The following is a 15,299-nucleotide window of genomic DNA, read 5'->3' as shown; positions in this document are numbered from 1 at the left end:
TAGTATATCCAACAAGTAGCACTGGGACATTTGATTCACTGAATTGAATTTGTTCATTTGGCTGTTTCAATGACTGAAAGAGAGAGAGAGAGAAAGAAAGAGAGAGAGAGAGAAATCATAGCCTTCCTAATGCCACTTGAAAGATAGGGCAGAGGTGAAATCAGGCTTAAAACACTCTCTGCCTTTGCAGGTTCATAAAGGTGCATGCAGTCAATCAGAATTTGCTCACTCAGCACTCGCATGGCCTTCAACCTAATGGAAAGCAGTACACTCAGTTTATCAAATCTAAAATATAATTTTATATAACTACAGAAATAGACAGTACATCGTATTACTATAACAGCACAGGTCAGCATTTTATGCGCAATGACAAAATGTTTCTGAGAAAACTATCCCTTTAATTGATCCCACCTTTGGTACTGTCAATAATGAGGCAGAACAACGAGGACAATTGGGACAAAAATCGAGATATTCAGTGAAACAAGGAGATGTCACAGCAAACAGGGATGGGGTGAAAATTTAGTGTGGCCTAAGAAATAAAAAAAATAAGCACATCAATGACTGAATTAATAGAATAATACAAATGAAGTATTAACACATTTAAAAATATTATATTTCTATTTATGTTTTATATAAAATTGTACCTGTAATAAACTATGAGACCAGGCTGAACATAATTTGGTAACAATTAATTATGTAACATTTGGCAAAATTACCAAGCTGATATGTTTTTTTCTGAGAGCAAAGGTCTGACCTGACACAGCAAAGAGATCACACAGTATAGAAACTCATTCTAGCTAATAAGAAAGGCCAATAATAATAATAATAATGTCACAGCCACTTGGGGGAGGAATGAGGAGACGGTGGAGAATACTTTAACTGAGACTTTAATCCAACAAGCAAAGGTTTACACACACAGGAATTTAGGGATGACATTTAACAGCAAACAGGAAACAAGGGGCAGAACTTATTATAAATACACAGACACCAATGGGACACACCTGGGAGCAAATGAACTAATAAATCAAACACAGCTGGAAAACGTATTCACACAATGAGGACAGGAACAAGAAAGACCAAATAACTAAAACAGGAACTAAACTAAAACATAAATGTGACAAATAATAATAACAATTTTATTTATTTAATAAGAAAATAGTGGAGAATTAGAGTAATTTGCTGGTCAAGTGAATTCACTTATTGTAGAATTGATGAAAGTTATCATGTGTGCTGTAATGTTCAAAGCAGATGTCATAAAAAATGTCAGTAGATCGGGAAGTTTTTTAAAACAAGTATGAACTTACCTTCACGGTATGGAAATACAAACGGAAGGCAGAGGACAACGAGCACAGAATTTTTAAAACATCTTATGCAATTTATGTGATTTGTGAAGGAGTTTTGCATTAGGGTGGCAGGGGGAATCAATTTAACATTTTACGAAACATCCATTTATCAATCACATATACTATATTTAAATGTCAGTCTTTTATGAAAATTACTTCTGCAAACTGTCTGAACTCAAGGAACCTATGCTGAAGATGTGACACCATTCATTGGCTATAGAAAACAATCCTTGGATCACTCACACATATATAACATTGCAGTGTATACAACTGATAATATAAATGCAATTGTCACAATAAGCTATAAAATACGTAAAAGATACTGAATCTGTACAAGACTTGTTCCGGAATCATGACAGTAAACATTAATAATCTATGATCTTGCTACAGATCATAAATTTGTTCAAAAAGTATACATTTGGGCCTAAACATACTGTAATTATTATAATGAAAATCGAATAATGTTTTGGTGTAAATAGTTAATTAATCTGGGGTTAGGTTTTTCCCATAAAGACAGCTCTGCTGTGTTCACTGGCATTCAAATTCAGCATCAATTTAGCTTGTTTCATTATAAAAAAAAATAAATAAATAAATAAATAACAAGCAAAAATACCAAGCAAATAACACACACTGTAAAAATCTTACCCTCTTTCACCTCTTTCCATCCATATTAATACATGTATCTCTAGTTCACCTCAATTCACTCTAATGGGAACAAGTCCCGGAAAGCATAGTTACAACTTACACAGTTCTAGCCATCATGAAATCCTATTTTATATTGTATATTCAAGAGTTGTATTTTGAGGCTTTTTTTGTTGTTGTTGTTTATGTCTTTGAAATAATTTGTGCTTATTTTTTTGGATAGATATGTTTTTTGTTTTTTAAATATTTACATTTTATACTATTTCTTGTGAAATTCCAATATATTCAGTTACCTGCTTGCCTTCTATTGCCACTCAAATCTTATGTTTAACTGTACAATACTGCATCAATTTTCTGTATATTGCCTGCCATGTGGCCAAACTATGTTTGAAGCTTCCTGAACATATGCACCAATTATGAGGACAAACAGGATAGAAAAGCTTTTAATAGACATAGATCAACTCTGAACCATATGGTGCATTAAGTGGTAGACTATTTGTGAAATAAGTAATTTACCTTATAGTGTTGTCCATGCGTGACACAGTTAGGAACGCAGCCAGGTTAGCAGTGTAAGACGAACACACAATCAATGTGAACAACCACCAACTGCCCATGACTATCCTCAATGCCATAGACCCCACCACTGAGTCTCCACCTGTGACAGATAACACAAAATGCTTAAGATTGTGTAAATGTACTGTGAAATGCAAATAAATAAATACATGTAGTTTAAGAAGGGACTTTCATTCCTATTTCTTGTAAAATATATGCGTTCAAATATCACGCCATTTTTTAACAGTTCTTTTTTTTTCATCCTTTCATAAAAGTTTTTACATAATCTGGCTTTTATACTCATAAAATGGAGGCCTACTACAACAAATAGACGAGCAGACATCTAACAAAGAATTAAACGATTATCATATGGTAATTTCATCAAAGATGTGCATAGTCTATAAAATACAAACACACTTTCCCATTATTAACCCTAGTCATTAGAATAAGTCAGAAGTGGCACCATTATTAACATGTCATAAGCATAGCTAATTCCTCATGTTTAAGATATGAAGCAGTAAAACAAGTGACTCTTTTAACTGCTGCAAAAGTTTTATTAAGTTTTGTAAAATCTGCTGTAAATTTCATATGGTGTCAAGCTACATAAATATGGCATAGAAACAGGCCAGATTTAATAACTAGCTGTTTAAAAAGGTTGGTAGGCACTAGGCAGTATCCCAAGCATCAATAGAGAGAGCTGGGGATTTAGCGTGTTTTTTGCTGAGGTTGCTATTTATTTAGTTTTGTCATTTGGATGAGAACCAGCATATATGCCTTATTCAAAAGGGACCTTTAAACTGTTTTAGCGCACTTGTCTGTATGCTCGATGCATGTATGCTGGTTTTGAAATTGGAATTCAAATATGCAGTTTACCACTCCAGTAACACACGGATAGGCATCTCTGATTAAAAAATGTAGATCACAACAATTCAAATGTAACATGCTCCATAAAACACTATTTACAACTTCTTTTAACCCTTGTGTGGTATTCATATTTCTATTACTCAGCCAGTGTTTCTGGGTCTGGTCGACCTGCTGGAGTTTTGGGTTTTTAATTCAACACAATCAAATATTATATGTTAAAATACTCAACAGATGTTTACTTCACCCCAAATACAAGCAATATACACTGTATATATGGTCAAAATTTGTCCTTTACCTTTGTTAGATAACACTTATAAATTAAAGTGCTACAACCTTGTGTGGGAATGGCAGAGGCAGAAACACAAAACTCCCTCTTCTCACACTTAATTTTATAGGATCTAAAGGCACACCTTAAACGAAAATGTGCATTATGTGAATGATTGCATCTTTTAAATGAACACTGATGAAGCAACACATTTTGTGCTAAAAGAAATCATAGACGTTTGAGAAGAAGAAGAAGTCAGAGAAAAAAGAAGAATTGATTGGTTGATTGCAGTGACGTAACTTTGCTTTGAAAAGTGGTGGGGACACAGCGCAACTCATTTTGCTAGTTTTTTATTTTATTTTATTTTATTTTATTTACTTGGGGACTGGGTTTAGAGTTGGAAAAATTTTAATTTTCGCTTTTCAAATATATATCGATATACCGAACCAGGGGCAGTGCCAGAGAATTTTGAACACAGGTGCTGAGGGGGTGCGTTATGCAAATCTTCCCATATACTGACGTAGATATGTGGGGGCGTGTTAGAACGAGCCGTTTCAGGGGGGCGTGTACGAGTGTTAACTTTTATAAAGAATATCTCTTTGGATTTAAGACTTCACAGATCTTCTTTATTCACCAATAGCTTGTAAGACAAGATAAATTTGAGGGAAATTTGAAATCGCATCATATGTCCCCTTTAACATTCAACCCGTTCTTTTTCATCAGTAGTATTATTTAAGATTTGAATTTTGTGAACGGGAGTTCCTATTTTGCTATGTTATAAGCCCGGCTTCGGATGCTTTCACTTTCAAATTTGTGATCTTTTCAGGTTTTACAATAAAATATAGCTACTTGTCTGTTTTGCTTATATCTAAACACCTTTCACCTTTTAAGACTAAAAATAAAAGATGGATTCATTGTCATTCTGAATTAAAATGAACAACAATAATAAAACAGTAAGATTCAATGACAAACTAGCTTTTAATAACAAAAACGAATAAGATGGGGTATGGCACAGGCCTACACTACATGCGGTATTAGGCTATATAGCCTAATGACTAATAAATTACAGAGCAAACACTGCAAACAGCAAACACTGATGAATCAAATAAAAATAATAATACTTTTTTTTTGCCTCCATAGCTAATGTGATGTGCAACAGAAATGGCAGCTTTTATGCATTAAACAAAGTGTGACCACTCACAAAATTTAGTCGGTCGCAGCCTGGAGAACTGCAATTAATATTAAGTATAACCAAAACAGATTATTATTATTTAATATGAATAATAAAATAAATATAAGGAAAACTCACCCATTCAATTTTCTAATATTTATTTTTGTAGTCCGTGTGAAAATGTGTATCTCTATTAAAGGCACGTCCATGTGGAGATGGCTCAGATGGCTCAGAAAGCACTTGTTTATTAATAAATAATGAAAATGTCTTCTTTTCCCCCGACATGTTCATTATCACTTTGCCGGTACTTTGAGGCATTTGCTTTATGCGTGAGCTTGAGCACGGAATAGGATATAGCCTAAAAAGCCTGCCTATATTTTAAAGTATGGTAATATATTAATATATTAATTAATCAATTTAATATAACATGCGACTACTTGATTATAAAAATCTTTAGTAGAGGGCAACCCTATTTAGCACAAGGAAGTGCTCCATTTTTTAAATAAAATGCTATAATGACATTACAAAAAGTGTTATGTATGTTATGCTTAAGGAGTCAAATGTTTTTTTTTTCTGTTGTTGTTTTTTATCATCCTAATTAGATTATGAAGAATGATTTGTTGATCTTGTTTTCCGTTACTTGCGCAAGATATTTTTCAGTTACTTTCAAAAAGTGGTAGGGACAATATAGACCCTGGCAAAAAATGGTAGGGACATGTCCCATCCCAGCCACAAATTACACCTATGATTGATTGATTGGTGAACTTTGCAGACAAGAATTATAGAATGACCTGAAGTTATGTCAGGAAATTCTAGATTGGCGCTGATTGGTCCTTGACATGTAATCTGCTAGCAATTACATTTTACTGTATACTACATTGTGCAAGCAGATTTGGTTTGGCTGTATCTACACAAAGAGTGGTAATGACTGAATTACTGAAATTATATTTTAATGGTGCCTTGTTGTCACCTGAACCGAAAAAAAGACAAGACAAGACACAAAACGAAAAGTTTCTACAACAAAATTTTACAAAAAAATATCTCCTTTTGTGTTCCACGGGTTTGGGATGGGTGAATACATGATAACAGGATTTTCATATTTAGATAATGTATTCTCTGATTATTTGCAAACACAAAATGTTTTAAGCTGCTAAATAATGCTTACATTAGCAGTTCAGATGCTTATATGTCTTAGAAGGAGTGATGTATTGACACCCCAATATCAACAGACACCAGCTTTATTCTTGTCATGTTTCTAAGCCCTGAGTCAAATCATCAAATGATCCCCTGGCTGCTCTTAAAAAAATACTAAGCTGATAAGTCGTTTCTGAAGGTGCCTTTGAATGGACGCTTGGGAGAGGAATTAATTTAAGTACCTTGTTGTACAAAGGCTCCATAGACAATCCATATAGCACTACGCAATGAGTTAGCCATGGATGAAGTGTGATGGGCTCCTGGAGGATTCTGGGAGCGGAGCATCTGCATCCGTGTCAGCAAAAAAATCAGTACGCCCACCACAGGAATGGCAGCTGCGATACAGGCCCACACAGCCAAATCAAAAGGGGCAAACAAGGAAAAAATGTTGATCTTTTCCTCGGGTTTGCGATGTAGGATCCCTACAGAGTAGTCCATGTAGCGCTTACTGAAGTCCACTACGTTCTCTCGCTCTGGTGTTATAGTTATGGCAGACACTGCCAAATCAGCTCTCTGTAAAGACAAAATTGTATTAAAAATGGTACAATCATTGAGACTTACTCTTTAGGTATTAAGGGCCTTTTCCCCTTGTTTTTCTAAACATCCTTAAAACAAGCAAAATCGTGTAAGATTTTAAGACTGTCCAATCCATCTAAAGTTTATTTTATTTTCCAACTGGCATTTTTTTTAAGCAAAGCCTCATTATATTTGGTTATATTTATACTGGGGTTGTCCTGCACCACTGCTAAAATAAATAAATACAAATTGCCAGTGGGATACAGTTATAGAAACATAACATAACATAACATAAGAAAAAAAAAAAACATGCCATAGTATCTTACTAGTACCTCTTTTCATTTTCAGATAATTTCACTAGTTCACGCTTACATATAATTAGCTGAGGTATGGTATGCGTATTTGGCGTGCTGTCCGGGGAAGGGCTCCGAGCTCGGGAATGGCCCGAACCTAGAGTACCCCCCCTTCCCCGTCTATTTATAAAGTGAACTCAAAGTGAGGAGATGGGGTGGAGGAGGGATGCTGATAAACCGTCAATGGATAGAGGGAAGTCAGCGATATTTATACTATGGGATTGATTACTTGATTATGGTCCACCTGTGTTGATTAGGCTAAGTATCTGACGCGCTCCTCCCGAATCTTATTAATAAAATTTCATTTAACTTGCAATGATTTTTATTGTACATAACTGAAAAACAAAAGAAAAATACTGAATAAGAAAAAGATGTTTGCAATAACTCTCCATATTTGATAAAAACAAGACAAAAAATGCAAACAATAGTCAGAAAAAAAGAAAAAAGTCAAAATATCACATCAGCTTTATAGCTACAGTACTGTGTACAAGCCTTGATAAAAGGCCTAACTTTGATCAATTCACCTCTTGCTGTTTTTTTATTTAGTTGAACCCAATCTAGCTGTATGAACCCTCCAATACTGTCCAAGCAAAGTGCTGAGTGGTTTGAAAATTGTACGTTACAGTTCATACATCAATAATAACCTCTTAGAGTGCAAGGTACTGCCAAATGCCACTGCAACCAATCACAGAATTAAAAGTTCAAGTCACACAATTAGCGTGTTTTCTTGACTGATCGTTGCTGTAACTCCTAAAATACTCAAGATAATTCCCAGAACAAACTAGAACACACAAATCTAAAACACAATATATTCTGGTGACCTTTTCAGCAGGGTTATTTGAGAAAATAACAGGCAAGTATAAGTTGGGTAACTTTTAATGGCTTTGAACATGTATATATAATATTAAGAGAACTTGCCTTGTTTATGAGTTCCCCAATCATGCCATTCCAAGAACCATTGGGTAGCTGAGAGCCATATTTGCTATCTGCCACCTGGTAGATATCGTACTTGAATCCTAGGATCTTGGCCAAGGCATCCAGGACATCAATTGAGAACCCTTTATATCTTTTGGGCTGTCCGAGGATGTTCTCTGCCACCATCACAAATGGATCCTCCTTTGAAGAGGAATATTGATTACCAAAAGTAGCCGACAAATTTTAAATTGCTGGTAAAACTTGCTACAAGACTTCCTATGGCTCCCTGGAGAACCTTTCTGTAGTTGATGTTTACTGGCCTGGGAGAATGATTACAATTACAGCATGACAAATCTCATCTAAATGTTGGGGGGGACAATAAACATAACATTTCTCATGAGCAAGTTTTGAAAGGGACACCAATAAAACAGGCAAAATTGTACTTAAGGATATGTGTAAAGAGAGGAAAGCCTTGCTATTGCATGGAGACCGTTCCATTATCCTTCTTCTCAAAGTTTCTTTTTGGTTCAATGAAAAAGCTGACTAAATTGACGAAAACATTCTTCAAAATATTTTTTTTTTGTTGCAATGTTTTTGAAGTTGTTTACACAATCAAGCCACCAAAATACAATGGAAAACTTTTATTTATTTATATAGCACATTCAATAGCAATGTTGTTGCTTCACAGTTATAATTAAAACATGCATAAATAAAAACATTTGCCATGCCTAGCAAAATGAAGGCATACACACTCTTAGACATACACCCTCACACAACTGTATATTGAGATTGGTATAGACGTGAAAGACGGGAAAAAACAAAAAATAATAATTTATTACGTCAATGACTGATTTGTTCAAAAAGTGGATTTATTAATTTAGGAAACACCTGCTGTAGCTTAGTTTTCAACTTTTTTCGTTGGTGAAATAGAGCTAACAGGCAATATGGTGCCTAAAATGCACTTAATATTAACTTCTTGTTTATTAAATTTTTATAAAAATCTAAATCACATTTGTTATGCTAATATCTGGAGAACAACTGCACTCTTAGTATGATGTTATATTAGATTAACTATATTAAATGAAATAAACCGACCAGTGGCGGCTCGTGAATTTTAAAATAGAGGAGGCAAACTAATTGTATTGGTCTGGGGATCCCTGCCAATTGTTATTATTATTATTATTTGCTTAACCAGTTTAAAATGGCTTTTTGGCAGCTTTTAGTCAGAAACCTTAAAGAAAAATATATATTCAATATCACTTCTCATTATAAATACTTGGTAAATTATCAGCCCGGGAGACGTTCAAACCATAGACTGTATAAAAACAGGTTCAAACTAATATCTAATTTATGTCTCTATGATGGTTGGTTGATATTCCAGAAGAGAGGCTAGCCTCCTCTATGATGTTACTTTTCTCAGCACTCCTCAGCGCTGAAAGTGAACACTCGATGCTGATTGGTTCCCCTGGCCTCCCCCTCCCCTTCTCTTTCACTTAGCGGTGTAATTACATCAGCAGATTCGGCACATTCGCCATAGAAAAGCGGAGCTTTCATGTAATGGTATTACAACTGTGAAATTACAAACAAAAATATATACATTCTGAGACATGAACTGAAATGAATAGTGAATTTTATTAACATTAAATCTTCCTCATTTTCACCTCAAAATTTGGGGGAACTGTGCCTCCCCTGCCTCACACGACGAGCCGCCACTGAAACCGACTTAAATCATAGTGAACGCGGGAAAATCTAAATGCGCACCCGCACTAGTCTAATCTAACGTACAAGACTGTATATGCGTACACTTTGGGTGTGTGTAAGACTTTATTAAACAAGCTAGGTAAACGCCTGTATAAAACGCCTGTAATAATCGCTAACAGCGCAGACTACATCGGTGACAAAAGTAAATTGGTACACAATAATATTTTTTGGACACGACTTATTAATGACTCAGCATCATCTATATTAAAGAGAAAATAATCACGTCATACAATGTTTAATGTGAATAAAGTAAGCTAGACTTATGGACTTCCACAACTACTGAAACACGATGTTTTCTCGCACCGGACTGTGTTTGTGTGTGTGTCAGTGGTGGTGAGGTAAAAGGGGAGCAGGCAGTGGACCAAAGCAATGTGAGGCAAAGCTGGGGGAACTCGAGATGTTTAAAACTTTTTTTGTTGTTGCTCAGTTTGCATTTGTATTGTTTTACTACTTACACAATTAGTTTAACTATATATCTCATTATATTATTTACAATACACATATTTCAATTATATTTTAGGGGGGGACAACCCTCAGATAGGGGGGGTCTGGACCCCCCCGACCCCCCCGCGATTTCCGCCTATGTGAGGAATAAGCATATTAGAAGCGGAATGTTTCTCCCACCCATGCCAGAAATATTTATTTCAGGTAAATGAAAAATATATTATTAAAATACAAAGTCTACTGAAAATAAATAAATAAATAAATAAATAAAATAATTAAAATAATATTTAACATGTTGTAACAGTTTCAACAATGCTATACTTTTATTTGTGATGGTAGGCATAATAATGTTAGCCAAAATAATGTGTAAGGAAACATGAAAGAGCTTAGGGTGTTTAGAACTTTATGATTGAGGGATGTTCCAATTCTACTGAATTCTGCAGAGTTTGAGGGTTGCAGATTCTGTGCTCTGATAAGTACAAGAACATCTAGTACTTAAGTACTGACATTGAAAAACGATTAAATACTCAAACATTTACATATCAACACCAACAAAACATAAATATTTTAAATATTACAGTGATAAAAGTAAGTATTACCAACAACGTCACAACTTTAATGGTAACCCCTTGCATGCCATTCTCGATGCGGCTCTCCTTTAGACTTCCATTTAGGCCATGGACAGAATCCCATGTAGCTAACTGCAGAAAAAAAAAAAAAAAGACAAAGCAGAAACTGTCAACATTAGGTCTTCTGACTTGGACAGCACAGTACTGTATGGGTTTACCATAAGACATATTTCCAAGTGAATCCGAGTATTTATATTTACAGGAAATAAATGCAAAATCATTACAACAATACCTCAATAGTATGAATAGTACAAGAAAATAGTTTTAAATCTTGAGTGGGGGGCTAAATGGAAGATTATTAAATTCAAATCAATTATGATTCAGTTTAATACATTAAGATGGGTCAGATATCAAAATCAATATACATAATCCACAATGACACGTAAGTGATTAGTTATCAGTATCAGTGATGCTACATTTAATGAGCTGATTTAAAAGACTAATCACATTAATCATTCATTTACTCAAAGAAACAGGTGATAATGAAGTTTAATAACATAATTCAACCGTGAGGCCTAAACTCATTTCAATGTGATGAGTGTTTTTCTTTGAGGTATTTGCAATAGCTGAAACCACATCAAATTTATTGCTATATAATGTATACAGAGGTAAAAAATAAATAAATAAATAAAATGAGAACATTTGCATGCATGTATAAAGTAGCAGGCATATCCCTTTAGGAGGCACAGCATTTTCTCTTCATTACTCTTCCATGAGGACAAGTGCCATCCTGGTCTGGTTCCAGATGGTGGCACTGGATCAAAATACAAAATGCATCTGATGACTGCATACTGCAGCATCACTTGCCGTTGGACCCAAAATCATTTTTAAGCCAATGCTTGGCGTCCTTAGCCATAAGGGTTTTCCTCATTACAGCATGTACACAAACAGCCCTACAGCAGTGGCAGAGGGGAAATCTTGTAATGTTGAAAAATGTAGGAATTGTCTCATTTTCTTACAAAGCAACACCCTGAACAGCCACAAAGTTAGAATAAAGACAAATGAAAGCATCTGTGACTGTGTGTGGTGGTGTTGGTGGGTTGGTGTGTGAAAACTTGTCCTAAATTGAGAAATATACTGCCACAGCAAGAACATTATCTGCTTATTCTGATTTAGATAATGGGATGAAACTAATAGTTGTTACAGATTTTCTCCACTGATTACATTGTAACACATTTTGAAGTCCAACTCTAATCTTACTAATCTTACTCTGTTACATTCTGAAAATGAGAAAATATAAGATTTACTTTTTAAGTTTTTCACAGAACTGTATGCATGTTTTGGAACATGCTACCAATTCATTATATTGCTTCTTGAAACCATGGACAAACACTCTGTCACAGTTAACATCAATAATTATTAATAATGTGTCGGAGAGAAAATATCTTCATACTGAAGTAGTATAAGTCTTCTAGTCCAGTTCTTTTAATTGTGATGATTTTGGCTCACATTTAACAAAACCCCACCAATTCATTATCTCAACAAATTAGAATACCTCATAAGACCAATAAAAAATAAAATAAAAATAAAAACATTTTAGTGAATTGTTGGCCTTCTGGAAAGTATGTTCATTTACTGTGCATGTACTCAATACTTGGTAGGGGCTCCTTTTGCTTTAATTAGTGCCTCAATTTGGCGTGGCATGGAAGTGATCAGCTTGTGGTACTGCTGAGGTGATGTGGAAGCCCAGGTTTCTTTGACAGTGGCCTTCAGCTCATCTGCATTTTTTGGTCTCGTTTCTCATTTTCCTTTTGACAATACCACATAGATTCTCTATGGGGTTCAGGTCTGGTGAGTTTGCTGGCCAGTCAAGCACACCAACACCATGGTCATTTAACCAACTTTTGGTGCTTTTGGCAATGTGGGCAGGTTGAGAATGAAATCAGCATCTTTGAAAAGATGGTCAGCAGAAGGAAGCATGAAGTGCTCCAAATTTCTTGGTAAACGGGTACAGTGACTTTGGTTTTCAAAAAACACAATGGACCAACATCAGCAGATGACATTGTACTCTAAATCATCACAGACTGTGAAAACTTAACACTGGACTTCAAGCAACTTGGGCTATGCTAGCAGGCCGCCTGCTCGTAGGAGGACTTACAAAGGCAGGTACCAACCGAGAGGTGGTGATACACATGAACCCCCATGGAAAGACACATGCTACAAATAGACATACTGTGGAATACACACGTAGGATTGCCCAAAAAGGGGAATCACAACACATGGAGGCACCTAGTCCCACACAGGGCGGACTGATAGGGCATACACGCAAGTGCTGTACATCAACGGTGCTTGCGGAACCCAGGGTTCTGGACTGAGGAACTCACCTGGGGGAATAGTGCACGCATCCAGTCCGTGGAGTGGAATGGCGCAGCAAGTGGATTGACACCGAGCAGGTCCTTACTGGGAGGGGTGAGTTCTTGGGAGGACACAGAGATTATAAAATCTTGCAAATGTGTTAGGTGTCGCCCAGCCCGCAGCTCTACAGATTTCTGTTAGTGAGGCGCCATGCGACCAGTGCCCAAGAGGAAGCTACACTACTAGTTGAGTGAGCTCTCATCCTTAGGGGCATGGCAAGTCTTGAGTGTGATAAGCCAGGACAATAGCATCCACCATCCAGTGGAATAACCTCTGCTTGGAGACAGCCTTTCCCTTCTGCTGGCCTCTGTAACAAACAAAGAGCTGGTCTGAGGTCCTAAGGCACTGAGTTCTGCCAGAGCAGCGCCAGGGCTGGGTCTGCATCCTCCAGGGGCAGCGCTTGCAAGTTCACCACCTGACCTCTAAAAGGAGTGGTGGGAACTTTGGGCACGTACCAGGGCTGGGGTCTCAAGATAACGTGAGAGTTGGCCCGCCCAAATTCCAGGCACGCTTTGTCAACTGAAAAGGTCCCAGACCCTCTTCAGCGAAGCCAAAGCCGTCATGAGTGCAGTTTTCAATGATAGAAACTTTAGCTCTACTGAGAGCAAGGGTTCGAGGGGAGCCCTCTGCATTGCTGATAGAACCACTGCGAGGTCCCAAGAGGGAACTTGCTGAGGGTGAGGTGGATTTAGCCTCCTGGCCCCTCTCAGGAACCCGATGATCAGAGCATGCTTCCCAAAAGACTTACCATCAACAGGATCATGGTGAGCCGAGATGGCGGCCACATAGACCTTCAGTGTGGAAGGAGACAACCTTCGTTCCAACCCTTCCTGAAGAAAGAAAAGCACTGACCCAATCGGACATCTCCAGGGGTCCTCACGATGTGACGAACACCAAGTGATGAAGAGGTTCCACTTCAAAGCGTAGGCGTGTCTGGTGGACACGGCTCTAGCTGAAGTGATGGTAGCTACCACCTGAGGTAGCAAGGTACCTGAACCTTCCGTGACCCATCCAGAACCCACACATGTAGGTTCCAAAGATCGGGACGTGGGTGCCAGAGGGTGCCCTGTCTCTGAGAAAGAAGGTCTTTCCTCAGAAGCAATTGGCCAGGGAGGGGCTGTCGCGAGGAATACCAGTTCGGGGAACCAGGTCCGGCCGGTCCAACTATGAGGACCTGCTCCTTGTCATCCCTGAACTTGCACAACGTTTGTGCAGGAAGCCTCATTGGGGGAAATGCATACTTGCACAGGCCCAGCAGCCAAGGGTACCCTCGGTCATGTAGTAAAACAACTGGCAGTGGGAATTTTCTGGAGAGGCAAACAAGTCTACCTGAGCGTCTCCGAAGCGTTCCCAAATCAGTTAACCAACTGGGGTGGAGTCTCCATTCCCCGGGACGAGACTGCCGTGAGAGCTCGTCGGCTGCACGATTGAGCCTGCCTGGGATGTGAATGGCATGAAGCAACCTCAGATACTTCTGACTTCAAAAGATGAGATGGCGAGCAAGTTGCGACATGCAACGGGAGCGTAGACCGCCCTGACGGATGATGTACGCTATGGTCGCACTGTTGTCCGTACAGACCGTACATGCTTGTCCTTCTGCAAGGGCCCTGAAGCGGTGCAGAGCAAGCCGTACTGCTAGCAACTCGAGGCAATTGACATGCCACTGAAGTCGGGGTCCTGTCCAGGAACCTGATGCGGGGTGAAGGTTTGGAGGCAGGCCGGAGTGACAGTCACTCGAAGCATGCCCTGTTGCCATGCCCATCTCGGGACTCGGTTGTGAAGCAAGTGCTGAAGCAGTCACATATGGAGTAACCCGAGAACCGCTCTCTTGCCCTAGAATTGTCTCAGGCAATTCAGCAGTGACTGCACATGCTTGTTCATAAGCTGCGCGAACATGGCGAGTCTATTTCCATACCAAGAAAAGAGATCCTCTGCACAGGGGAGAGTTTTCTCTTTTCCCAGTTGACCTGCAGACAGACAAGCGGTACTGCTAGCAACTCGAGGCAATTGACATGCCACTGAAGTCAGGAACGCCAATTGCTGCAAACCAATCCAACAGACAAATGCATTTGAAAATGCGCTTGGGTGTTAGCATCTTGAACAGAACTCTGTGAAGAGCTTGGTTCAAGGCACGCAAGTCCAGGATTGGCCGTAACCCACCTGTTTTCTTGGGTACTATGAAGTAGGGACTGTAAAAGCCGGACTTCATGTCGGCTGGAGGGACCGGCTCTATTGCACCCATTGCCAGCAGGGTCGCATTCTCCCCGCGCATGACAGGAGCATCCTTGCCCATCT

The 15,299-nt window shown here is 38.1% G+C and overlaps 1 protein-coding gene across 2 annotated transcripts in view; it reads right to left on the bottom strand.

Moving 5' to 3' along the window:
- The window catches only part of grid1b (glutamate receptor, ionotropic, delta 1b), a 483,532-nt gene that overhangs the window by 29,716 nt on the left and 438,517 nt on the right, over positions 1-15,299 (bottom strand). For both annotated transcript variants that reach the window (XM_059531953.1, XM_059531954.1), the window contains exons 9-12: positions 10,620-10,721; positions 7,815-8,016; positions 6,214-6,540; positions 2,502-2,640 (exon numbers count right to left, since the gene is read on the bottom strand). In XM_059531953.1, the coding sequence (XP_059387936.1) occupies positions 2,502-2,640; positions 6,214-6,540; positions 7,815-8,016; positions 10,620-10,721 (770 nt within the window). The remainder of the gene's footprint in view (positions 1-2,501; positions 2,641-6,213; positions 6,541-7,814; positions 8,017-10,619; positions 10,722-15,299) is intronic.

This window comes from Carassius carassius, chromosome 40, assembly GCF_963082965.1.
Source record: "Carassius carassius chromosome 40, fCarCar2.1, whole genome shotgun sequence".
In the NCBI taxonomy this organism is placed as follows: Eukaryota; Metazoa; Chordata; class Actinopteri; order Cypriniformes; family Cyprinidae; genus Carassius; species Carassius carassius.
The sequence above is the reverse complement of the archived record's forward strand: the minus strand, read 5'-3'. Positions and strand labels throughout refer to the sequence as shown.